Raw genomic sequence first — 21219 nt, forward strand, 5'->3', positions numbered from 1 at the left:
ACGTCTAGTAAAGTTCTAATTTTTTTTAATGTCTACGGAGGCTAATTACGTTGTTTTTTGCTGGACCATGTTGGAAAATTATACCCTTTTTTGCATGCGTGATTATTTCCAGCCTTTTCATCGAAGGCCTAATTAGACATCTAATTTTCATACTATATCCAAAGTGAGTTATAAGTTACTGACTTATTACTGTTATTAACTTTTTTAGAATAATTAGTTGTTTGTTATAAGGGCCGATCAGAGGGGTTTAGTTTATGAAATTATAATATAAAGCTTTATAATTAATGAAAATGAATACACAGTATTTTCAACCTTAAAAATAAAGTCCAACTTTTATTCTTTTAACTTTTTCCATTTTCTTTTCTATATGCTAGGAGATAGGTGGTTGAAGAACTGGAATATTGTTGCTAATAAATTAGAAAAAAAAATTTAACAACCAAAAACGCATTTCTAACTATATATTATGAACCATGTAAAAAATGAACCTTGCCTATATATATACTACCTCTATGTGGCTCTGTCTATTTTTACTTGTCTATTATATTAAAACTAGATATTCATATTCATATTTATTTTCAATCCAATTAAAAAAATAAAGAGATAATTTATCATTTATAACCTAATTATATCCTTATTATTAATATTTCTTTAAATTATTTTTAATTCATTCCCAACATGAGATTACTATAATAATGATTAGGGTTGATAAAATTATTATTTTATTTACTACTTCTTAAATAGTATGTCAAGTCAATATAAATATAAATAATTATGAACTAATAGAATATATTGTAAAAATTAGTACTATAGTTTATTTTAATAATACACGGCATATATTCATAGAACATTTTATGTTAAGGTAAAGTCGAGGACATGTGTCACACAAGTTTGGTTAAAAAATAAAGTTAATATACTTGCCTACTTTAATGATACACAGCCTTTTGCTGAATAAATAGGCATTCAAAACACGAGGGAATATAAATTGGCTTCGACAAATATTTAGGTTTTTGAAATTTGTATATGCAAAAATAAATATTTAAATTTGTATAAAATTAGATAAGTAAATATTAGATATATTTGGTCTACGTAATATAATACACATAGAATGCCACGTCGAATACAAAATTAAAATTTAGAACAATTTATTTAATTTTACTTGTGAATATCTAAAATTAAAAACGTAAATATTTATTGAAATCAAATAAAAATATATATTTACGTATTATACCTTTGGAGAAATATTCAAACGTTGAAGTAGCACTAGCTAGGTAACTAGAGCCTTCATGAGTTGGTACTATGGTCTGTTGTACATTTGACTTTGATGGACAATAATTTTAGGTAACTCTATATTTCCACACGTTAAGATAATTAAGATTATAATATTAATGTCATGGGTCTGTATCAAGAAATAAATGTCATTATTTAGAGCATTTGTGGTCAAGGCTGGTTATGTCATGATGTTAGTAAAAATAGAGATAAATCAAATATCCTTTTAAGGCTCATGCCTAAAGAACTAAAAGTAATTTCTCTTAGTGTCTAATTTTACTAGCAAAAAGAAGTATCATTGGTGTCATGCACTAAAAATTAATTCATCCTTCAAAACATCCAAAAAATGCGACCTAACAATTAAGTTTTGATAAACAAAGTTAGCTAATACACTTATATTGGTGAATAATTAATATTACACGATAAAATAGTTGAAGAGTATAACTTGTCCTGCAAATTCCTATGATTAGACAAGTTTTTAACGTATCGTTGTCTCATTTTATTTATCCCAATACTTAAAAGTGACGAAATCCAAAAAAATCATCAATGAGATATATACTTATATCACATAGAAGTTGAACTTGTTACGTAAAATAAATTTTCGAACCCTTTTATAATTACTATATTTAATACTTTTCTCATGTCAAAAGAGATCCAAAGGTTCATGTATATATCAAAAGGCAATGACAATTTTTTTTTTCTTTTGATTTGATTTAATTTATATTTTGATCTGTTCAAAACGGTGTCTAATTTGCTTGAAATTGAAGCGCTGATTATCAATTCCTTACACAATTTGTAATCTATTTCCTCCATTTATTTATACATGTTTATTTTCTAGTGTATCGTTTGTATATTTCTCAAAGGAACATTGAATAATTAATATGAAGGTTTTCAACAATTTTTATTGTGATAAGAATATAAATTTCAATAACAAATAAAATATGAAGAAATATAATTTTATTGGTAAAATATTGGGTACTCAAATGCTTTATTCCTTCATTTTTTTAATTCTTTTATCATGAGATTTTCCGTGATTTAAGAATTGTTATGACGTATTTTTCGAACAAACATGATAAGGACCTACTTAAGATTTATTTAATTTCCATAAAAAAAAATTAGTGGATCTTCCTGACATATTTGATTGTCAAGAAGAGTTTGTCACATTTTAATCTCTTTATAAATATTTTTAAAATTTTTGAAATTAATTTCAAGATGTCTTCGCAAAGAGAATATATTATATATTCTCTTTTATATAAACATATCTAGGGTATATGGTAGAATAGCATCTAAGAAGTCTAATAGAATTGAGTTTATCTTGTAGAGTTTCACGAAAATTTGATGTCTATAATAAATATTTTACCATCAATTTATATTAATTAATGTATTGTTTTGAATCTTGAAAAATAAAACATAAAAAAATATATGTTTCTCTCTTAATATGCAAATGTTAAATAAAAATAATTTTTTTTATATATAATGAATAAATAGAAGGAAATTTTACACACACTTTTAGATTCACTTCCATAATTTTGGTGTCCATCTCGTACCTTTAATAATTAGGACCAAATAAAATGTGATTTGCACTTCTGCCCCTCGTGACAAATAACTTTTTTGAGATATAGATTTATATTTTTGAATTATAATATTTTATAAATTGTATCCATCAAAGTGTGAAATTAGGTCTTAGGCCTAACTCACACTCCAAAAGCTAGCTCAAAAGGGAGGAGGATTGCCCAAGCCTTATAAAGAGTCCACCCATCTCATTACTCACCGATATGAGACTTTTGTCATTCTTTAACACCTCATCTCACGTCCTCTGATACCATGTGAAATTAGGTCTTAGGCCTAACTCACACCCCAAAAGCTAGCTCAAAGGGAGGAGGATTGCCCAAGCCTTATAAAGAGTCCACCCATCTCATTAATCACCGATATGGGACTTTTGTCATTCTTTAACAAAAGTAATTTGGATTTCTTAAAAAACTATTTCGTGGAATGTAAGTTTATTTGCTAAAGGATAAAAATTAAAACCAATTTATTTATATTTAAAAAAGTTAAAAATCAACCCATTGGGCAAAACGTGCAATAATAATTTTGCGTAGTTATAACTTATATACCAATTATGTGTTTTTACAAATTCATAAAAATAACCAAACCTCTACTCTATCTTTATCTTGAAGGGTGATTTAAGTTACCTTACGAGTTAAAAGAAAATGTAGCAGGGTATCATAAACTCACTCACCATAAATTTCTCCATTTTTTTTATTAAAAGTTTCAATCATTTGGATCAAAATAAAATATTTCGAATAGCCAAAAAAAAAAAGAGTTGAAAATTAAATTTTCTGATCATTTTATTTACACGTACACCAATTTTTCTTGTGTTTGCTGTATAAATACTATTAGCAGACAAAGCAAGAACAATGTCACAATTTTTTTTTTATTACGACAATACGGTAAAAATTACAATATATAATACTTTTTATATAATTTATATATATATCAAATTTGATCATGAAAGTTAGTTAAAATTTGATCCCTCGAAAAAGGAGACATCGCTATTATTTTGAAGCAAATTATATTTTTTTTAAGAAACGTTTAAAAGAATAAAAAGCCATAAATAATTTGAGACGTAGAGAGTACTATTTGTGGTGATGAAGAGCAACCGTTTTCTAGAGATGCGTAGGGTATTCTCCCTTTAAAGCAAACAATATTTGTTGTTTATTGTGTATTGTAATTAACCACAAGACAAAAAATGAAAACAAAACACGTTTTTTTTTAAAAAAAAAATTGTTGGATCCTACGCGGGAATACGACGTTGTTGACCAAACAGAAGAAACTTGGTAAATCACATAAAATTTGGGTTTTTGGAACCACGTCTCTAATTTCGTGTATTAATTTGTCGTGCAAATTACTTTTCCTTTGGATTATATTGGATTATATCTTTTGGAATAACAAACAACAGTCAAAACAAAATATTTCTTGTGGTGTGTGAAATAAAAAAAAAAACAAGAAAATAAATACTTTCTTGCTTAAGAAGGAAAGGAACACCACAAAAAAAGAAAAATCATTTTGGTAAGAATTTTATTAGAATACGTTATTTTAAATTTTATCAGAATATGTTATCTTTTTCTTATTGAATAATATTTAATGATCAGAAAATTTGATTAGATTTACATGATAGATAAAAAGTTACAACTATCTCATATATTAAAAGTAAATTTTAAAATTTTAAAAATATCAGGTCTAATTCACACTCTAAAAATTAGCTCAAAATTTCAAATCTTATAAGGAATCTACACATCTCATTAATTAGTGATATTAGACTTTTATCATTTTTTAACACCTCACTTCACGTTCAGTGCTTAACATCTAGTCTCTTCAACAACGAGTGAAATGAGTCTTGCTATGATACTACTCCAAAAGCTAACTCAAAGAAAGGGAACTGTCCACCTAATTCAGCCACTCATTAACCAACAATGTAAAAATTTTATCATTCTTTAATAGATTAATATATTATTACTATAAAAACTCATAAACATGGAAATTATTTTCAATAAAATGAAAATCAAACCGTTTATTCCGGGCAAAGAGTAATTTGTAAAGAAGAAGAAAAAAAAAGAATCTGAATGGGAAAGAAGCTGCACGTTCTAGGGCCAGTTAACAAATTAATTATAATGTACTTACACGTTTACAACATAGTACTTTAATATTTTCTTTTCCTTTACTCTTATCCCATTAAATAACAGCTGTCCCTTAGCCTGTCTTGTTTTCCAAAAAGGTTCAGTCTCTGATTGTGACTGACACAAAATTATATGTTACTGAAATATCATTTTAAGACGTTAATTACAAATTTAAACTATTAATAATTCTAAAAGTTGGACATAATCGTTTTTATTTGTCCAATTTTGCAACACAAATGAACTTTTTTAAAATAGAAAAGTATCTTACATTTTTTTTTGGCTCTGGTCTGTGATTTTTGTGAGCAATTATTCTTCATGATTGTGGCAGTTCATAATGACTATGTTCTTGTTCCGACCCATTTTTTCAAAAAATAAAATAATAACTACTCACTTATTATTTTTTAAAATAATACTCAATTCGTTTTAAAAAGAATATATTTATTTATTTTTTAATTTATTTCATCCTTTTTTTATATATAATATTTTAGCTTTAACTTTTTACGTGGCATGTTTAAAATCACAAGATTAAAGGACATTTTAGTACATTTAACATAACTTTAATTTTGAACCATAAAATTAAAAAAAATAAAATTCTTAAACTCCATAAAATTGAACTAGGTCAATCTTTTTAAAATAGAGAATAACCATAATATTATTCGATTCAAGCCAACTCATACATGGCTCAATTGATTTTACAGGTATTATGCTATATTCCACCAAAAAATATAAATATTAAGTAATATTATTTATTAAGACTTGATCAAAGTAATATTATATAATAAGACTTAAATAATAAAAATAAATTGACTGGTATTTTGAGATATTCAAATTTGAAATCTCAGTAATTTTAATTAGTCATTTCATTGATAATAGCCAATAGACTACGCCTTCAGATACAATTCACGCTCACAATTTCTGGGAGAGCTTATCTCAATGTATAATTAAACTTTTATGTAAAGTTAATGCTAATAATTGCTACTAACCTTTAATCAGCAAACAATTCTACCTTCGTCCATGTTATTTGGTGGTTTTGCTTTTTGACACACTTAAGAAAACATTTACTAGTAGTTTAATTTCTTTTTTAATATTATTTCGGGGCTATTTTTATTCATTGTAATCGATCTTTTACATTTCTTTATTATGGTACGTGTTCATTGTCTTTTCACAAATTCGAACCATCATAATCTCGTTTTTCTTGTCTTATCCATCATGTACGAAAACCACTTCCATCTTATCCTACATATATTTATTTCTACCTAGTTTTATCTAACCTAGTATGTCTGTCCACACATCCATTATAACATCTTCATTTTTTATAATTTTTATCTTTCGCACATACATTTTCTTGACCAATCAACTCCGTACTCATTCAATACATAGCTTGTTTGATCGCCACTTTATATAACTTGCATCTATAGTTTAATGGTGCAATTTATCACACAATCCATCGAATAGAAACTTCCATTTTCTTCACTCTACTCTAATACAATGTGCAATATCCTTACGTATCAACTCATACTTCTACATGACATTCTATGTATATTATACGTATTAACTTACATTTTTATATGACATTTTATGTGTATTATACTTATTTTTAATTACTGTATTGAAGTGGTTTACTCTGTTGACTATTATTAGCCCTCAAACGTTGTATGGTCCCACAAACCAGGTGGGCAACACAAAAAGAAAAGGTTTTTAATTCCACCTTAGAACGTGCCAATCATAACGGTAACCATAATTGATGCGAATAATTAATTGATCAAACGGTCCTTAGTGTTTCGCAACTCTTCATCTGTTCGATCATCTAACTATACACGTGTACACTCCTGATTTCTTTGCACCGAAACAAAAGACGTGAACATTTTCATTTTCATTTGTTTTCACTTCCCTCCTATATATACTCCATTCCCTGTGGCGGTGTTCTTCGTCTCTACAACTCTTCTTCTACAAAAATACATACACTTTCTCTCTCTACAAAAAAAACAAAAATCACAATATACAGAAAAGTTCTAGAGAGAGAAAGAGAAGACAATGGCTTACTCGAAGATTATCGTTGTTGCTTTCATGTTCGCTTTGGTCGCCGGATCTGCTTTTGCTCAAGCTCCGGGAGCTTCTCCGGTAGCTTCACCAAAACCGTCTCCGGTACCGGTAGCAAAACCTCCAACTCCTGTTGTTACCCCAGTATCTGCTCCTTCCGTATCTCCTGCTGCAAGTTCCCCTTCTGATTCTCCAGTTTCATCTCCACCAGCTCCACCAACCGTTGAGACTCCGGCTTCTGCTCCTACCGCCGGCGGTGCTCTTGCTCCGTCCATCGGTGCTACACCAAGCGGTTCTCCAACTTCCTCTCCAAATGCTGCATCCTTGAACAGAGTCGCTGTTGCTGGATCTGCCGTCGTAGCCATCTTCGCTGCGTCTTTGCTGTTTTAGATCTGAGGAGATATTTGCATTTGGATTTGCTGGAGAGAGAGATGTTTATGATTTTAGGATTTTTATATTTTTAGTTCATCTTACTCGTTGATGTTTATTATTCGTTTTGCTACTTTTTCTTTTACCTTTGGGTGATGGTGACGATTACGTACATGCTATTGATTTGATTTTTACTTATGGTTATTGTTTATTAATTATCATCACCATTGTTATTACTATTATTACGCCTATTATAAATTCTTCGTTTATTTATGATGTTTAATTAAATTTATTCAATTTGATTGAAGAAAAAAAAAAGCATTAGAAATTGCTAGGTAGACACGTGTTTTGACAGCTGCAACTTATTTTGGTTATAGTGCGGCATGTGGTTCTGGAGGCCGGAATCACGTTATACATACCTAGGAGTAAGTAAAGCTAAGTTGTTTATTGATATGATGATTTCCATTTTGTTTGGTATCTGACAAAAATGACAGACCATCAAGTACGGCGGATGAGACATTACTGGTCCCTCCAACTTTATAATTATTTCAGATTTTAAGATTTTTTTCCCATTAAAACTAAACATTTTGCATTAGTAGTGTAAAGATAATACTGAAATTAAAGTATTAGTAACATAAGTAATTAAATAATAAACAGTGAAGTACTACCATGTGTGTTTTGTATGTTCAAATTTCCTATATTTTGATTGATTTCCGTTGCATCAATTAATTAGTGAATGGTAATTACACGTTTAGTTGTAATTTGAGACGTGAAAATATCAAATACTTAGTGTGTGTTGTGTATGAAAGTCTATGAACAGAGTTGGAAAATATTTTTTATTAAAAACAACTTGTTTACCCTAGGGATAAGTACCAGAAAACTAGAAAGTAACAAATGTTTATCTCAAACTCCATAGATAAATACTAGTAACATTTTAATTTGTTGCAAACAAACTGTTCTTTATTTGATTGGTAGTTTAAAATTGGGAAATTTTTTAAAATGTTAATATTTAATAGGAATCATTGCTAACACAAAATGTCAAAGTTTTAGTTTATTTAAATTTTTATTATTTATTTTAATTTAAAGAATATAATTATTAATTAACAAAAAGGAGAAATTTAGGGGAGAGAATTTTCTTTAGAAAGGAACAATTGCTTAAAAGTCTCATCAGTTATAAAAATTCAAAATAAATACAAATTTAAAAAATTAAACACAAAAGAACTCATCTCACTTGTTCATCAAATTTCTAGTATCGATTTTTAAATTTTCATTGATGATACTCAATTTCTGTTGAAATGAATTCAATTAAATCGCGTTTTTTAAATTTGTATTTTCTAGAACCTCAACTGATTGTAGTTTTTTAATTATGTATGTTATTCTTTTTGTAGAATCATGTATCTTTCTTTAACTGTATTCATATGTAATGATTAGATTATATTGGAATACAATTTGTAAAATTTTTGGGGACAATAAATACTTCACATCAGTTGAAATACAAAATTGATTTTGTTGATATATCATTATGATGAACACACAAAAATACAAACTTTTTTGAATACAATGTGAGAGTTAAATACAAAATGATCACAATAAAATACTCACCACCATACGATATTCAATTTTAATTTGAATTGTAAAGTGAACACATAAAATATAAAAGTTGTTGGTATACAATTATGAGGAAAATATAATAAAAAGAATTACAAACTTGTTATCATTGAAAATTAAGATTGAAATACAAAATGAGCATAATAAATATGCACTTCAATCGAAATACAAATGTGACTTATACCTTTGTGATGAATACAAAATTAAAAAAAATAGAACTTTTTTGTATACAAAGTGATATTGAAATACAAAATAAACAAATTAAAATATAAAATTATCGTAATTTGTGTTTTAAGTAGAAAATTGTGATATTTGAAAAATAAAACATTATTGATTAAGTTGGATACCTCTAGTAATTCTCTTAGATTCAGTCATTGAAGAGTGATTTGAAGTTTATCAAACTCAAAACGTGATTTCAACTACAAACAACAATTTATACAATTTAAATAAAAATAAAATTATAAAATAAATATCAAAAACGGATAAAGACTCATATTTTAATAAAAGGTATTGCGTGAATATCTTTATGAAAAAAAAAAGAAGAGAGACAAATTTTGAAATGAAGTAGAATTGGAATACGAAAATATGAGAGAGAGATATAGCAACAATAGTATTTTCGTATGCCATATAATGCCGTATTTGATGGGACTAAAATTCATTTTTCCTTGTTTATGTACATCTTCAATGGGCCTTCATTTTGACTAAGAGACACAATGTTTGGGCTTGGATTTTACTAGGCATGTTATATCTCTTGATACATTGTGGCTTGGATATTGGATCAATTTAATACAATCTTGGGCTTAGAAGTTAGAACTATGACGTGGACTTAATTTATGGTGGCTTAATTTGATTAGATCATGTAAAAATGTGTTGACGGACCATCAAAAATCATAATCATGCATCAAATACTCCCTTCTTTTCATATTATACTAAACTAATCTTACTAATGATATTTAGACTACTATTACAAATTTTATATAGTTATTTAACACTAAAGTAAAATGAGAAAATATAATTAGATTTTTTTATTATCGCTTTGTTGTGTTTGAATTGTGAGGTCAATCAGCCATATGAATAGTTTAATGTGCACATCAATTCGTAACTCTGAAATGTTAATTATTCAAAGCACATTAACAAAACGTACTCCTCCTGTTTGAATCGATGTTTAATATAAACTAAAACGAACAAATAAAATTAAAAAATTATTTTTAATATGAAACAACAAGTGAATGAAAGGAGGGAGGGAGTACTTTACCAAAAGAGTCATCATGACATGCCAATAAATCACAAATGAAAACAAGACATGTATCAACCCAACAACTTACAAATAGCAAATCAAATAGTAAAAAGCAGTAAACATAAATAAAATCAACAAAGCAAAAGGGAAATAAAAAATGGTCACAACGTGGCACTGCCTCTATCCTGGCTAAGCTTATTAAATAGTGACAAAATAACTAAATATTGCAACCACACCGGAAATTAACAAAGGAATAAATGGTGACAAAGTTACTGATGCAGATGGATGTGTGGTATTAGTAGTTTCAGTCTTAGGAGCGGTGGTCCCGGTTTTTGGTGTGGTGGTGCCGGTTGATGGTGTGGTAGCACCACCACCACTTCCTCCGGCTGCTGCCACGGTGACGGCTAGCTTCATGCCGCCGCTGCAGTGTCCCATTACGCCGCAAATGAAGTAATGAGTGCCGGCGGTCTTGAGAGGGATAGTGGTGGCGCCGCTACTGTCGGACGTTATGGAATTACCGGTAGTGCATGAAGAGTAGTCACTAGAACTTACTTCATCAACCGTGTGACCACTTGGATAGTTGAAAACTACAAAAATAAAATAAAAGTATTACTTACTATTACGAGTTTAACTTATATACATAAACGTAAAAGATACTCTTTTTATCTCAAATTACTTGACATATAAACTTATGTAGCAGAAAGAATACTATTTTTCTATATTTAGAAGCAATTTAATTAACTTCAAATTTTTCATTTTATCTCCACGAAGAATTTATAGCTTTTTATGCATTATCTCAACGACGTTCAGAAAATGGCGAATTTCTATAGTATGTCTATTGTCTAAGGTTTGTTTTAAATGATAAGTTTAATTTTTTTTTTCTTTTTTAAATTTTATCAACATTTTATATATATATATATATATATATATGATGTCACATAAATTAAAATAAAGGGAGTTTGTTACGATTACCTGATATTTTCATATGTAATGATAATTTCTAGATTTGCTAAGTAAAAAAAATGTGTATATATGGGGGAGAAAACTTACCAAGTGAATCACCAACATTAAGAGTGATTCCACTAGCCCAAGTGGTATAATCCACACCAAGTCCCCATCCAGATGAGTCTCCAACAGTATAAACTTTGGCCAAACTTGGAACAAAACAACACATGAACAAAAAAGTCACAGCCAAAAGTTTTCCCATTTTTTTTTGATGAATTTAAAAGATAAGAGAGTTTGGTAATCTTAATTTTGAGTGAAGAGTGGCTTTAATTTGATTTTCTTATATAGGAGAATGCATATGGAGTAGGTCACTTAATATATTTGTAATGGGGTGCATATATAGTTGTAAAGGAGATGTCACATAATTTCAGTTTGACATACATTATACCTAATGCCTTGAAAAAGTGGTTACTTTTATCTCTTTGTTTTCTAGCCTTGAAGAATTAGGTTGGTGAAATGAATTATGTTAGTTAAGATATTCTTGTTTTGCCTGATGAAAAACATGAGGTTGAAACATTATATTACATGATGTGAAATGCGTAGAGAACAAGTCATGTATAATCAAATATATGTTTGACCATTTTCACTAATGTCTAATTAGTACTCATTCAACACTCCTAAAGTCCCAACGCCATGAATTATTAAAAATGAATACAAAAGGAGTTAAGATCATATGAAAGAATAAAGAAAAGATATGAGTCACCAAAATTTGCTAATTATTTTAGCATATTCGATTAAACTTTTAGAACCCTCTTCGGCCTAAAGTTTTAACACTATAAATAAATAAAATAAAAAGAATCACGATCATAATAAGCGTATGAGTCATCAAAATTTGTTAATTACGATAGTATATTCGATCAAATTTTCATAGTCCCTCCTCTACCTAAAGTCTCAACACCATGAATAAAAAAATAAAATGATTCACAATCATATATATGAAAAGAATAAACGTATAAATCATCAAAATTTGCTAATTACTATAATATGTTTGATAAAACTTTCATACACCTCCACACCCCTACCCCCACAATCATATGAAAAGAATAAATATGTGAGCCATCAAAAATTTTCAATTACTATAGATGTTTGATCAAACTTCTATACAATCCAAAGCCATAAATTAAAAAATTACTATAACATATTCGATCAAACTTTTTTATATATATATAAAGTAATCATTATTTGAGAGGTACTTTTTGGGAGTAGGAAGATCACTTTTCGATCAACTTGGGGGAATTGCATATATAAAGTATATATGAACTCTCTTTTTGTTAGGAGTAATGATAATATAGATAAAAAGATTCAAGATAATATATATATATATATATATATATATATATATATATATATATATATATATATATATATTAGATTGGTCTCATAATTAGCTAGAATAAAGTGACACTATTCGAAAGAATTTTATAGAAAAAACCAAAGACATGTGAAGGTCGTCCCCCAGCCCCACCACCCGGGAAAAAAATAAAAGAAAAAAAGAACCCACACAAATATTTATTTTTTAAAATGATTATAAATAGACTTCTTTCAAATATAAAAAATAAATAAAAAAATTGAAACTCTGTTTAGGGTCCAGGGATGAGGGATAGTCTTTCTCATATAAACTTACAAAATGTATTCACCTAACGATTCATCAAAATGGTGTAAAGGTCACTGGGGGTCCCGCCACATGCCGACCTCAATAAAAGTGTATCATTTTTTTTTTAAAAAAAAATTATCTGTCGTGTCTGATATTTGTATTAAAGCGTGATCGAATCAAATTCGTAACGGAAAAGTTTCTAATAAAGGCACTTTCATATTAAAAGAATTGAAATTCAGACCCCTAATTAAAAATAAAAAAAAATTATCATTTTATCTCAACTTGATTCTTGTGTCTATTATTTTATTTTATTTTTTGCTTCTTCCATTCATGTTTTCTGATTATAGAAACTGGCTATTTTCTGTGTTTAAAGATGCAATTTTAGATCACTAACTTGAAATCATAACAAATAAGGAAAAGAAAGTTCACTGATCTTAAAATTACAATTCACAACTATTTAAATTCTAACTAGTGATATTATGATTCAAATTATATTTATGAATATGACGAAGGCACTTATACAAGGTGATATAGGACTAGGAGCAGTGCAAAAATTACGATAATGGGCGCTTATAAAACGACTGAGTGAGACAATCTAACAACAATTTAGATGTCAAATCCCACATTGTTATCTTTGGAATTATTGTCAAAGTCAATTAATTCTTCTTTAATGATCATTTCTTAAGGTGAGGTCTTTGCTTTATTTCTCCTTTTCACTTGAATCACACGTTGATGATAATACCAACTTATTTGGGATCGATCGAGTCTTCAAATTCAACATTGCATTTCTATAAATGGACTATTTGAAGGTTTAGTTGAAATAACGTATTTTTGTGAATGAGAACTTGACAAAACTCTTAAAACTTGTCTCTTAAATTTTTAATTTCACATTTCAAGCTTGGAGTTTGAAGTTTGGTGGTTCAAATTTGTTAAAGCAAACATCTATTCATATTTAAAAAATGACTTTCAAATATTATTTCAAAATTTTAAAACAAAAACCCATGGGGCATGGACGTTGGGTCTTTGAGAGAATTAGAAACTAATTTTGTTGGGTTTGTTAGGGTCCAGAGGGTTGGGCCAACTGATCCCCCCTCCTCCTTTTTAGCTGTCCTAATTCCAATTTGATCATTTGCCAGTGAAGTAATATAAGATAAGATGTAACAAGGAGGTTTCGAATTCAAGCACTGAGTATGAATAAAATTGAAATTCCAATACGGGTAACAGATATGAAAAATCCAAATTTTCTCGTTTTAGTAAAGATAGAAAAATATTAACGAAAAAGAAGGGGTCTCTGACATGGGATTCGGAGGTTTGGCTAACTATAGAAATGGCATCTCGTCAAACGTTACATCTCACCTCAAATTTTGGTAGCACTTCAACATCACTCTTATTCTTCTAGTGGGTTTCCTTTTTGATGAGTACCTTCTTTAACAGAATTTATACTCTTTAACTTTTAACAAGAAGTTACTTCAAAACTCAGTCGGACTCTGACTCGTGATTTGAAGTTTATGGGTTCATATAACAATCTCAAGTCAATGTACAAAAATGAGTTCCCAATCACATAGAAGTACGCATAGATATTTAGTAGATTTCTTGGAATGTATACAATGTCTGAGCAGAAAGTACTGAATTCACGTGAACCTATATGTTACACTGTAAATTCATCTATGTCAAAACTTTAAAGGTGCCTCGCACTCGAAAAATTCTCTGTTTAAGAATACAAGTACGTGTAATGGCAGAAACCAAAGCTGATTCAAGATGGGTAGAAAAGGCCAAATGAGAAAAGTAATGTGCACCAAACAGGTTGGTTGTAGGTGATTTCTATAGCAATGTACCGTTCATAGTCTAAAAATGTTCACTTGCCTTTAAAACAACTTTCTTCTTCTTAGCAAAACATACTCCTAAAAGGAATAATCATGCAATTTGATACATGGTCAAAGACAAATCTACAAAACAGCCCTTCTCCTATTGCTAGCAACAGCTTCCACTACCAAAACTATGAAGTTTTCATTTCTCTATTGACAGCCCTTGGTTGGAAGAGAGTGATACTGCAGAGAAGAAGGGAAAAACGAAAGAGAAAAATAAACAACTCAATGACTGCATTTCAAGTAGGGAACGGTGAAATTGAAGACAAAAAAGGTGTACTTAAAAAAAGAAGAAAGGAACGGGGTAGCTACAAGGGATGGTAAAAGCTTGCATCAGCAGGCTTCCATAGCCTTTCTAGATACCTCTCATTTTAAAATCCACAGAAATCAAACAGGAAGATTGAATTTGGAGCAGGACGTATAGTTTTTGGAAAGTAATCCCAGACTATCTTATAGTTCAGGAGCTATACTTCATGAAAATTTCCAAACCCCACAAAGCTATTGACATGAACCACGGCGATATAATACTAAGAGCTACTTCAAAATTTAAGTTTCATGTTAGGGGGGCTAAACAGAAGATGCTTGATGCCATGACAATGTACATCGCATTGCTGAGCCCTACTTTTTGAATTTGGATTGTCGGAACATATATTATTCATTGGATTATACATAGTTCTATAAGTTATCATAAAAGGAAACGTCCATTTGTTTTCCCAAATGGCATTTTCAGTGTAAAACAATGCCTAGTTCAAGTGGTATTTCCTGTTATAAGAGTGGTGACTTTTAACTAGGGTAAAGAAGACACTTCACTTACTAATTGGTAGTCCAGAATCTAACCCAACTTAAATCAATCTGACTCCCTACTTGTCTTTCATTAGGATCACACTTTACTAGCTCGCATTATTAAAAACAAGATATGGATAATGAGGGGATAACAAAGAAACTGTTTTTTCCAATAAAAGCAGAAACAAGTGTGAGCATGGCTGGAGGTGGAGAAGGTTTTACTGTTGTCCTTATGAGTTTAACAAATCATGGTGAACTCATGGTGACACAATACCAACAAATATGGTGTGGTGTCAATTTTTTTTTCAATCACAGTGTGGCACTTAAGCTTTAGGAGAAACTTGAATGACTGGGAAGTAGAAGGCTTTTGTAACCTACTTTAGATGCTGGAGCCCTTCCAGATTATTCAAAACAAACAGGATACTCACAGTTAGGCAGCAAGTAAAGACAATAGTTTCTCTGTCAGCAACTGCTATAGTTTGCACTTTGCTAATGAAGCAAGCTGATCAATGGGATGATAACTGGCCTTGGAAACCGATTAGGAAGACTAAGGCACCCTGTCAAGGCAGAATGGTTTGGGTAGGTTGCCTCTTCGGGGCCTGCTTAACACAAAACAAATTGCAGAAAAGTTGATTCCTATTGTGCAATAGATGATATTAGTGGCAGAATGACCAAGAAACAGTAGATCACCTCCTCATACTCTGCAAACTAACTAGACAATGCTAGGATTTGTTCCCATGTGTGGAATCTATTGGGTAATGCCACTCAAGGTAAGAGATTTGATTGAATGCTGGCAACATCAGAGAACTCCTAGAGCATTGAAGCAGATCTGGAGGACCATCCCTCTATGTATCTCTTTTTTGTTTTTGAGAATAACCATCCCTCTATGTATATTCTGGATTATTTGGCTACAGAGGAACAAGACATGTTTAGAAAGTCGGAACAATCATATCTCCAGAATCAAGGATAACTGCCTCTAAATTTATATTTCTGGAGTAGAAGTAGAATGGTGGATGGTATAAGCCAATATATGGATTTTCTAGAACTTACTTGGAACAAGGATGTAACGACTGCATGCCCATCCCCTGCAGGTTTTTTGTATCTTTTTAGTAACATCTTGGCAACTTAACAATAAACCTCAGGAAAAGACTTGTGCTCTCTAAAAAGGATGTGCATACTTTTTAAGTGATCTCTTAATTGTTGAATCAAGACATAGGTGCTAAGAACTTAAAATCAGACAAAAAATTGTCAAGATAAAAAGTAGATGTAAAAGAAAGTGATAGTGCAAATAAGTAGAAAGTGAAGTGCAATAGAGAGCACAACTCACCTTACACACTAATGAATTGTTATATTAGTACAAGGAAATAGGAGCAAATGCGGCCTACAGCATGAGACAAAGTAATTAGTACCCTTCGGTATTGGGATGTTACTTATGGAATAGATAACCAAATGGTTCACCTAAGTAGGATACATGGAAGAACTACGTTTGACAATTAATCTTGAAAAACTACAACTCAAAACTTAATGCTTGTTCATAACATTAAGGAGATGAGTGTATATGTTGAAAAAGCAGACAAAATGAAGACTTAAATACACGGGAAGAAACAGATAGCTATGATCCTACTCCATTGTGCTCACCACTCAGTAGTATCATATATCTGCTAAACTATCCTACAATGAATTGATTTGATCAAACTTCTAAACTAAAAGGGCTATAAGTCATTATTTTTTTTAAACATATCAAATGCTGGGAAGGCCGATGATTCATAATTTGCCAGAGCAAATATTGTTTAGCAACTACCCAAAGCACCGATATGTCACCAGCACTCATTTTCATATATCTGGGTAGACAAAGAATTACTGATTCTCTTGCAATGAGACCTTGAAGGATACATGGCATGTCACGTAGGGACTGCATTCAATTATCATAGAGAATATGCCTAGGGGTAGTGATTCTCTTGCAATGAGAATTTGGAAGAGATGTCACCTTCGGACTGTATTCAATTCCCGTAGTGGATATTTCTCTAGAAACTTATACTTGATTAAACATTTTTCGTCACCTCTAAACAAAACGAAGAGATAGAAAACAGAAAGTAATCCCAAATAATAGATGAAACCAAAGAAACGGGGGACGTACATGAAGCTATATAACTGACACAAATTTTTTGAAGCTATCTGCCTGGATTCTACTATACAAACAAAAAGTCATGGAAACTCACTTCCTCAGAGGAATAACTTTCAAAATTCAGCAGTATTAGCTCATTCTGCCACAGAGATCAATTCAGATGGTAGTTCTTGGGACTTGATAACCTTTTTTGTCTCTTCTCTGAGAAACCTTTTACTCTGTGCCACCCTTATAGCTCTTCCCATAAATTCCTATGGATGAAGATATACTCAAATCAGGTTTTCGACATTAACCAGATCCAATGGTTCAAGTCCAAAAGAGTAAATAAACTACAGAAACTGCAATGAACATTCAACAAATGGAACTTATATTCATCACAACAAGCAGCCAAACCCAAAATTACCTTTCCGTCAAAGGAGGATAATGCTGCATCAGCTTCCTCCTTGGTATTAAGTGAAACAAACCCATATCCTGCTGATCGTCTGGGATTATCATTGAATATGACTTCAGCAGAAACAACATTTGCACCATTAGCCTTAAAGAATTCCAGCAGGTCGTTAGACCTTGCTTCGAAATGCAAATTAGCCACAAAGAGATTGTGTATAGGCAGCGGCTTGGATGGCGGTGGAGAAGAAGGTTTCTCAGTCTTTGGCTTAGCCCATGCAAGTCTCAAAGGTCTACCCTCAAGTTCCTGTCAAGTGTTAACAACCAATAATGTAACCCAAACTCATTTAAAAAAAGTCAGATAGTGACAGAATTTTTCAGGAAGAGTAAGCATTCAAAATCCTTACATACGCTTCAAGATTTTCAAGAACGGCCTTAGCTTCCTCATGTGAGCCCATTGTGACAAAGACTAAACCCCTGCTTCTTGTCTTGTTATACATTGCAACCTTGAGAACAAACAACAGACAACAAAGCCATCTCAGAAAAACTTAAAGAAGTATAATCAAACTTAAAAAGTTTGGTACAGAGAAAAATATTTTTCACCTGAAACCATTTTCCTGTATGTGGTTATAAGATAATTTCCTTGAAAACAATTCTTCATCAAAATGAAAAATGACTTCATTCACTTATGGTTAGAAGTCGTTTTCCTCTCCAAAAATCACAATTCTTAATTCATAACACCAAATTCAACCAACACGAAGACAATGCTTCAAAACTTTAATACTTAAAATCATCATCACACCTTATACTGCATATAGTATCATTATCATGTCACCTACTTACCAATATTTGAGTACAAGCAAAATTTCTCCATCCAAAAGTAGACTTTTTCACCTATGGAAGTAAGTCAGTTTTCTTCCCGAAAATCTTAATCCATAACACTAACTTCAACCACTTTTCAATTTCCAATACTACTACAAAATCATAGCTAACATCTCTCCCCCATAAATACAGGGTTAATGTACGTGTACATTCTATCCTCGCCAAACCTGAGATTGAGATCGCACTTGTGGAACTATACTGAATATGTTGTTGTACTAAAAACTTTATACTCATACCCTATATAATTCACCATACAAAAAAAAACAGATATTTTAAAAAGGTGCAAACCTCAATATCCTCCACAGTGCCATATTTCTCAAATAGAGGTCGAAGGTCGTTTGCTGTATAGGTCCAAGGAGCATTCTGTGCAAGCACTCTTCTTTTCAAACTTCCATCTTCTAACTGTTCTTCTAGGTCTAGTGCGGTTTCTGGAGTTTGGGCAGACGAAGAGCAATTGGATATGTAAAGGTACGGTCTTTGGGGTTTGATGGGGATTAATGGGGAGAAACAAGGAGTTCGCAAAGAAATGGAGGAAGGGGATAGTAAAACGGGAGTTGTCGAATGGTGGTGAAGGGGAAACAAAGTGGATGATGAAGAAGGGAATAGGGATGGAGAACATAGTAAGCGAAGTAACGCCATTGATGAAGTGGAAGAGCTGTGTAAATGGGGCAATTCAAAGGAAGCTGCAGTTCGGGGATAGTTTACGACTGGATAAGGGTCATATCACGGCAATATAAACCGCTTTCTCCCTCCCAAAAAAATAAAATTTGTTTTTTTCGTGAGTAAATTAGAATAATGTAATATTTATTTATATATTATAAGATATGAATAATATTATATTTCATGTGTTAAATTTATGTTTAACGTATAATTTTTTTTTTTTAAATTTTATATTCAATTTTAGTAAAAGTGAACTGAGAGAGTAACATGCGTTGACGCAAAGGTGAACTTTGCATAGGGGTGGTTTTGAATTTCATTTTGCACCGTGAAGTTACAAGTTCAAAACTAGTCATAGAAAATGAGATCCAAATCTAGTGCACTCACCTTTGAGGTGTGCAGCGTTTAATTTTGATGTCTTTAGATATATCAACGAAAGTTCGATGTGAAGTCCTTCCACGTATATATGAAGCAGAAGCATTTCCTCTCGAGATTGAATCTTTCAAAGTTTTCAAATTCGCTTTAGAGATTGAGCAAGCGTGATTAGTCTACATATATCAATGATAAGTTACACTTAGTATTTTTCGCGTAATTTCTAAAATTTTAATTTTTAAAATATTAAATTAAATTACTCTAATCTATATTTAAATATATACGATCATCATATATTATTATAAGCATGAAGCTCAAAACATAAAAGTTGAATTACCATTTTATCCCCACATTTAATGAAAAGGCTATAAAATATTTAATTACATTCATCTAATATAATTAATTAAACATTTTTATCTTTAAATAAAGAAAATACTTCTTTAATAATTTGTGTAAAAAAAGATGTAAACATATGTTTAAATAAATGCTAGGTATCATATTGACTACCATACAATAAATGTTTTAACAGTTTCAAAATTGATTCTTCATATTCTTTTATATGTATTAATACATATTTTGAATACTTATAGTCATACGTTTTAACTTTAAAGAATAACTACAAATTTGAATTTAAATAGTTTTGGAAATCTAACAATTTTTAAAGAATAAAATATAAAGTGTCCTTTCACTTCTTTAATAAAGAGATTTAATGATATTTTAATGATCTTTTTCTAACTTGACTTTTGAGTTTTTATATATCTTGGCTATAATTACCACTGTGTGCTTCACTAATTTTCTGATCTGTAAATTATGTCATGATATATATTGTCTGAGTTTTGATGATAGCTACTTCTCTTCATTTATTGTATCTTAATATTTATTTGATAATTTTATTGTAGATTAACTAATATCTGCTAAGATTTCTCTATCATGTGTTCAAGTGAAATTTTTATTTTGTGTTATTATATTAGAAATGAAGATATTATACATTTGTTGATGTTCATAATAATATACTTGTTACTTTCACCTTTCATCCATAAAATGGGTTAATGACATATTCATGACAATCCTTTGAGTCCCTCAATTATATCCTATCGAAGAGATTTTGAATAATTTAAAGAGAATAAAGAAAGTTGTCATCTCTTTTTCTTTCACATTGTTACTACTTTTTTCTTTCACATTGTTAATTTTAGCTTCATTTTATAATACTTTTGTTGATTCTTTAGAGGTGTTCTTTTATTTACCATTAAAAAATTTCTATTTTCTTTCCTATTTGATAAATAAATAACTACAAATAAAATATTATTGTACACAATAAGACTTTGAGTTTTATGATTTAAGTCTTTGCATGGTTG

General features: G+C 30.3%; 3 protein-coding genes across 6 annotated transcripts; 1 reads left to right on the forward strand and 2 right to left on the reverse strand.

The window, feature by feature from the left end:
* Positions 1-6397: 6397 nt before the first annotated feature.
* Positions 6398-7591, forward strand: LOC101265917 (classical arabinogalactan protein 5). Its single transcript, XM_004237900.5, has one exon. It carries the CDS (start codon positions 6978-6980, stop codon positions 7371-7373), a length of 396 nt encoding a protein of 131 aa, XP_004237948.1. The 5' UTR covers positions 6398-6977; the 3' UTR covers positions 7374-7591.
* Positions 7592-10210: 2619 nt separating this feature from the next.
* On the reverse strand, positions 10211-11404 carry LOC101266215 (blue copper protein). The gene is made up of 2 exons (XM_004237901.5): positions 11248-11404; positions 10211-10784 (listed from the first exon to the last, which is right to left on the reverse strand). The coding sequence occupies exons 1-2, from the start codon at positions 11402-11404 to the stop codon at positions 10396-10398; spliced, it is 546 nt and encodes a 181-aa protein (XP_004237949.2). The 3' UTR covers positions 10211-10395.
* A 2949-nt stretch (positions 11405-14353) lies between these two features.
* On the reverse strand, positions 14354-19552 carry LOC101266507 (28 kDa ribonucleoprotein, chloroplastic). Of its 4 annotated transcripts, XR_003246597.2 has the most exons (8): positions 19124-19552; positions 18361-18459; positions 17973-18260; positions 17664-17820; positions 16495-16529; positions 16135-16352; positions 15873-16043; positions 14354-14844 (listed from the first exon to the last, which is right to left on the reverse strand). XR_003246597.2 is itself a non-coding variant. In XM_010321887.4 (5 exons), exons 1-4 carry the CDS (start codon positions 19472-19474, stop codon positions 17704-17706), a joined length of 855 nt encoding a protein of 284 aa, XP_010320189.2. In that variant the 5' UTR covers positions 19475-19552; the 3' UTR covers positions 14354-14844; positions 17664-17703. The 4 variants fall into 4 exon arrangements, 1 of the variants encoding a protein (XP_010320189.2); XR_003246596.2 differs by having other exon boundaries at positions 15873-16352; XR_741245.4 differs by lacking the exons at positions 15873-16043; positions 16135-16352.
* Between the last annotated feature and the right edge of the window lie 1667 nt (positions 19553-21219).

This window comes from Solanum lycopersicum, chromosome 4 (genome assembly GCF_036512215.1).
Source record: "Solanum lycopersicum chromosome 4, SLM_r2.1".
Lineage (NCBI taxonomy): Eukaryota > Viridiplantae > Streptophyta > Magnoliopsida > Solanales > Solanaceae > Solanum > Solanum lycopersicum.

Coding starts and splice junctions, on each gene's coding strand:
- LOC101266215 (XM_004237901.5), bottom strand. CDS start 11,404: ATGGGAAAACTTTTGGCTGTGACTTTTTTGTTCATGTGTTGTTTTGTT. Junction 10,785..11,247: donor TAATGTTGGTGATTCACTTG/GTAAGTTTTCTC, acceptor TTATTTTTGTAG/TTTTCAACTATCCAAGTGGT.
- LOC101266507 (XM_010321887.4), bottom strand. CDS start 19,474: ATGGCGTTACTTCGCTTACTATGTTCTCCATCCCTATTCCCTTCTTCA. Junction 18,460..19,123: donor GCACTGTGGAGGATATTGAG/GTTTGCACCTTT, acceptor TTTGTTCTCAAG/GTTGCAATGTATAACAAGAC. Junction 17,821..17,972: donor TATCCTCCTTTGACGGAAAG/GTAATTTTGGGT, acceptor CTTCATCCATAG/GAATTTATGGGAAGAGCTAT.
- LOC101265917 (XM_004237900.5), top strand. CDS start 6,978: ATGGCTTACTCGAAGATTATCGTTGTTGCTTTCATGTTCGCTTTGGTC.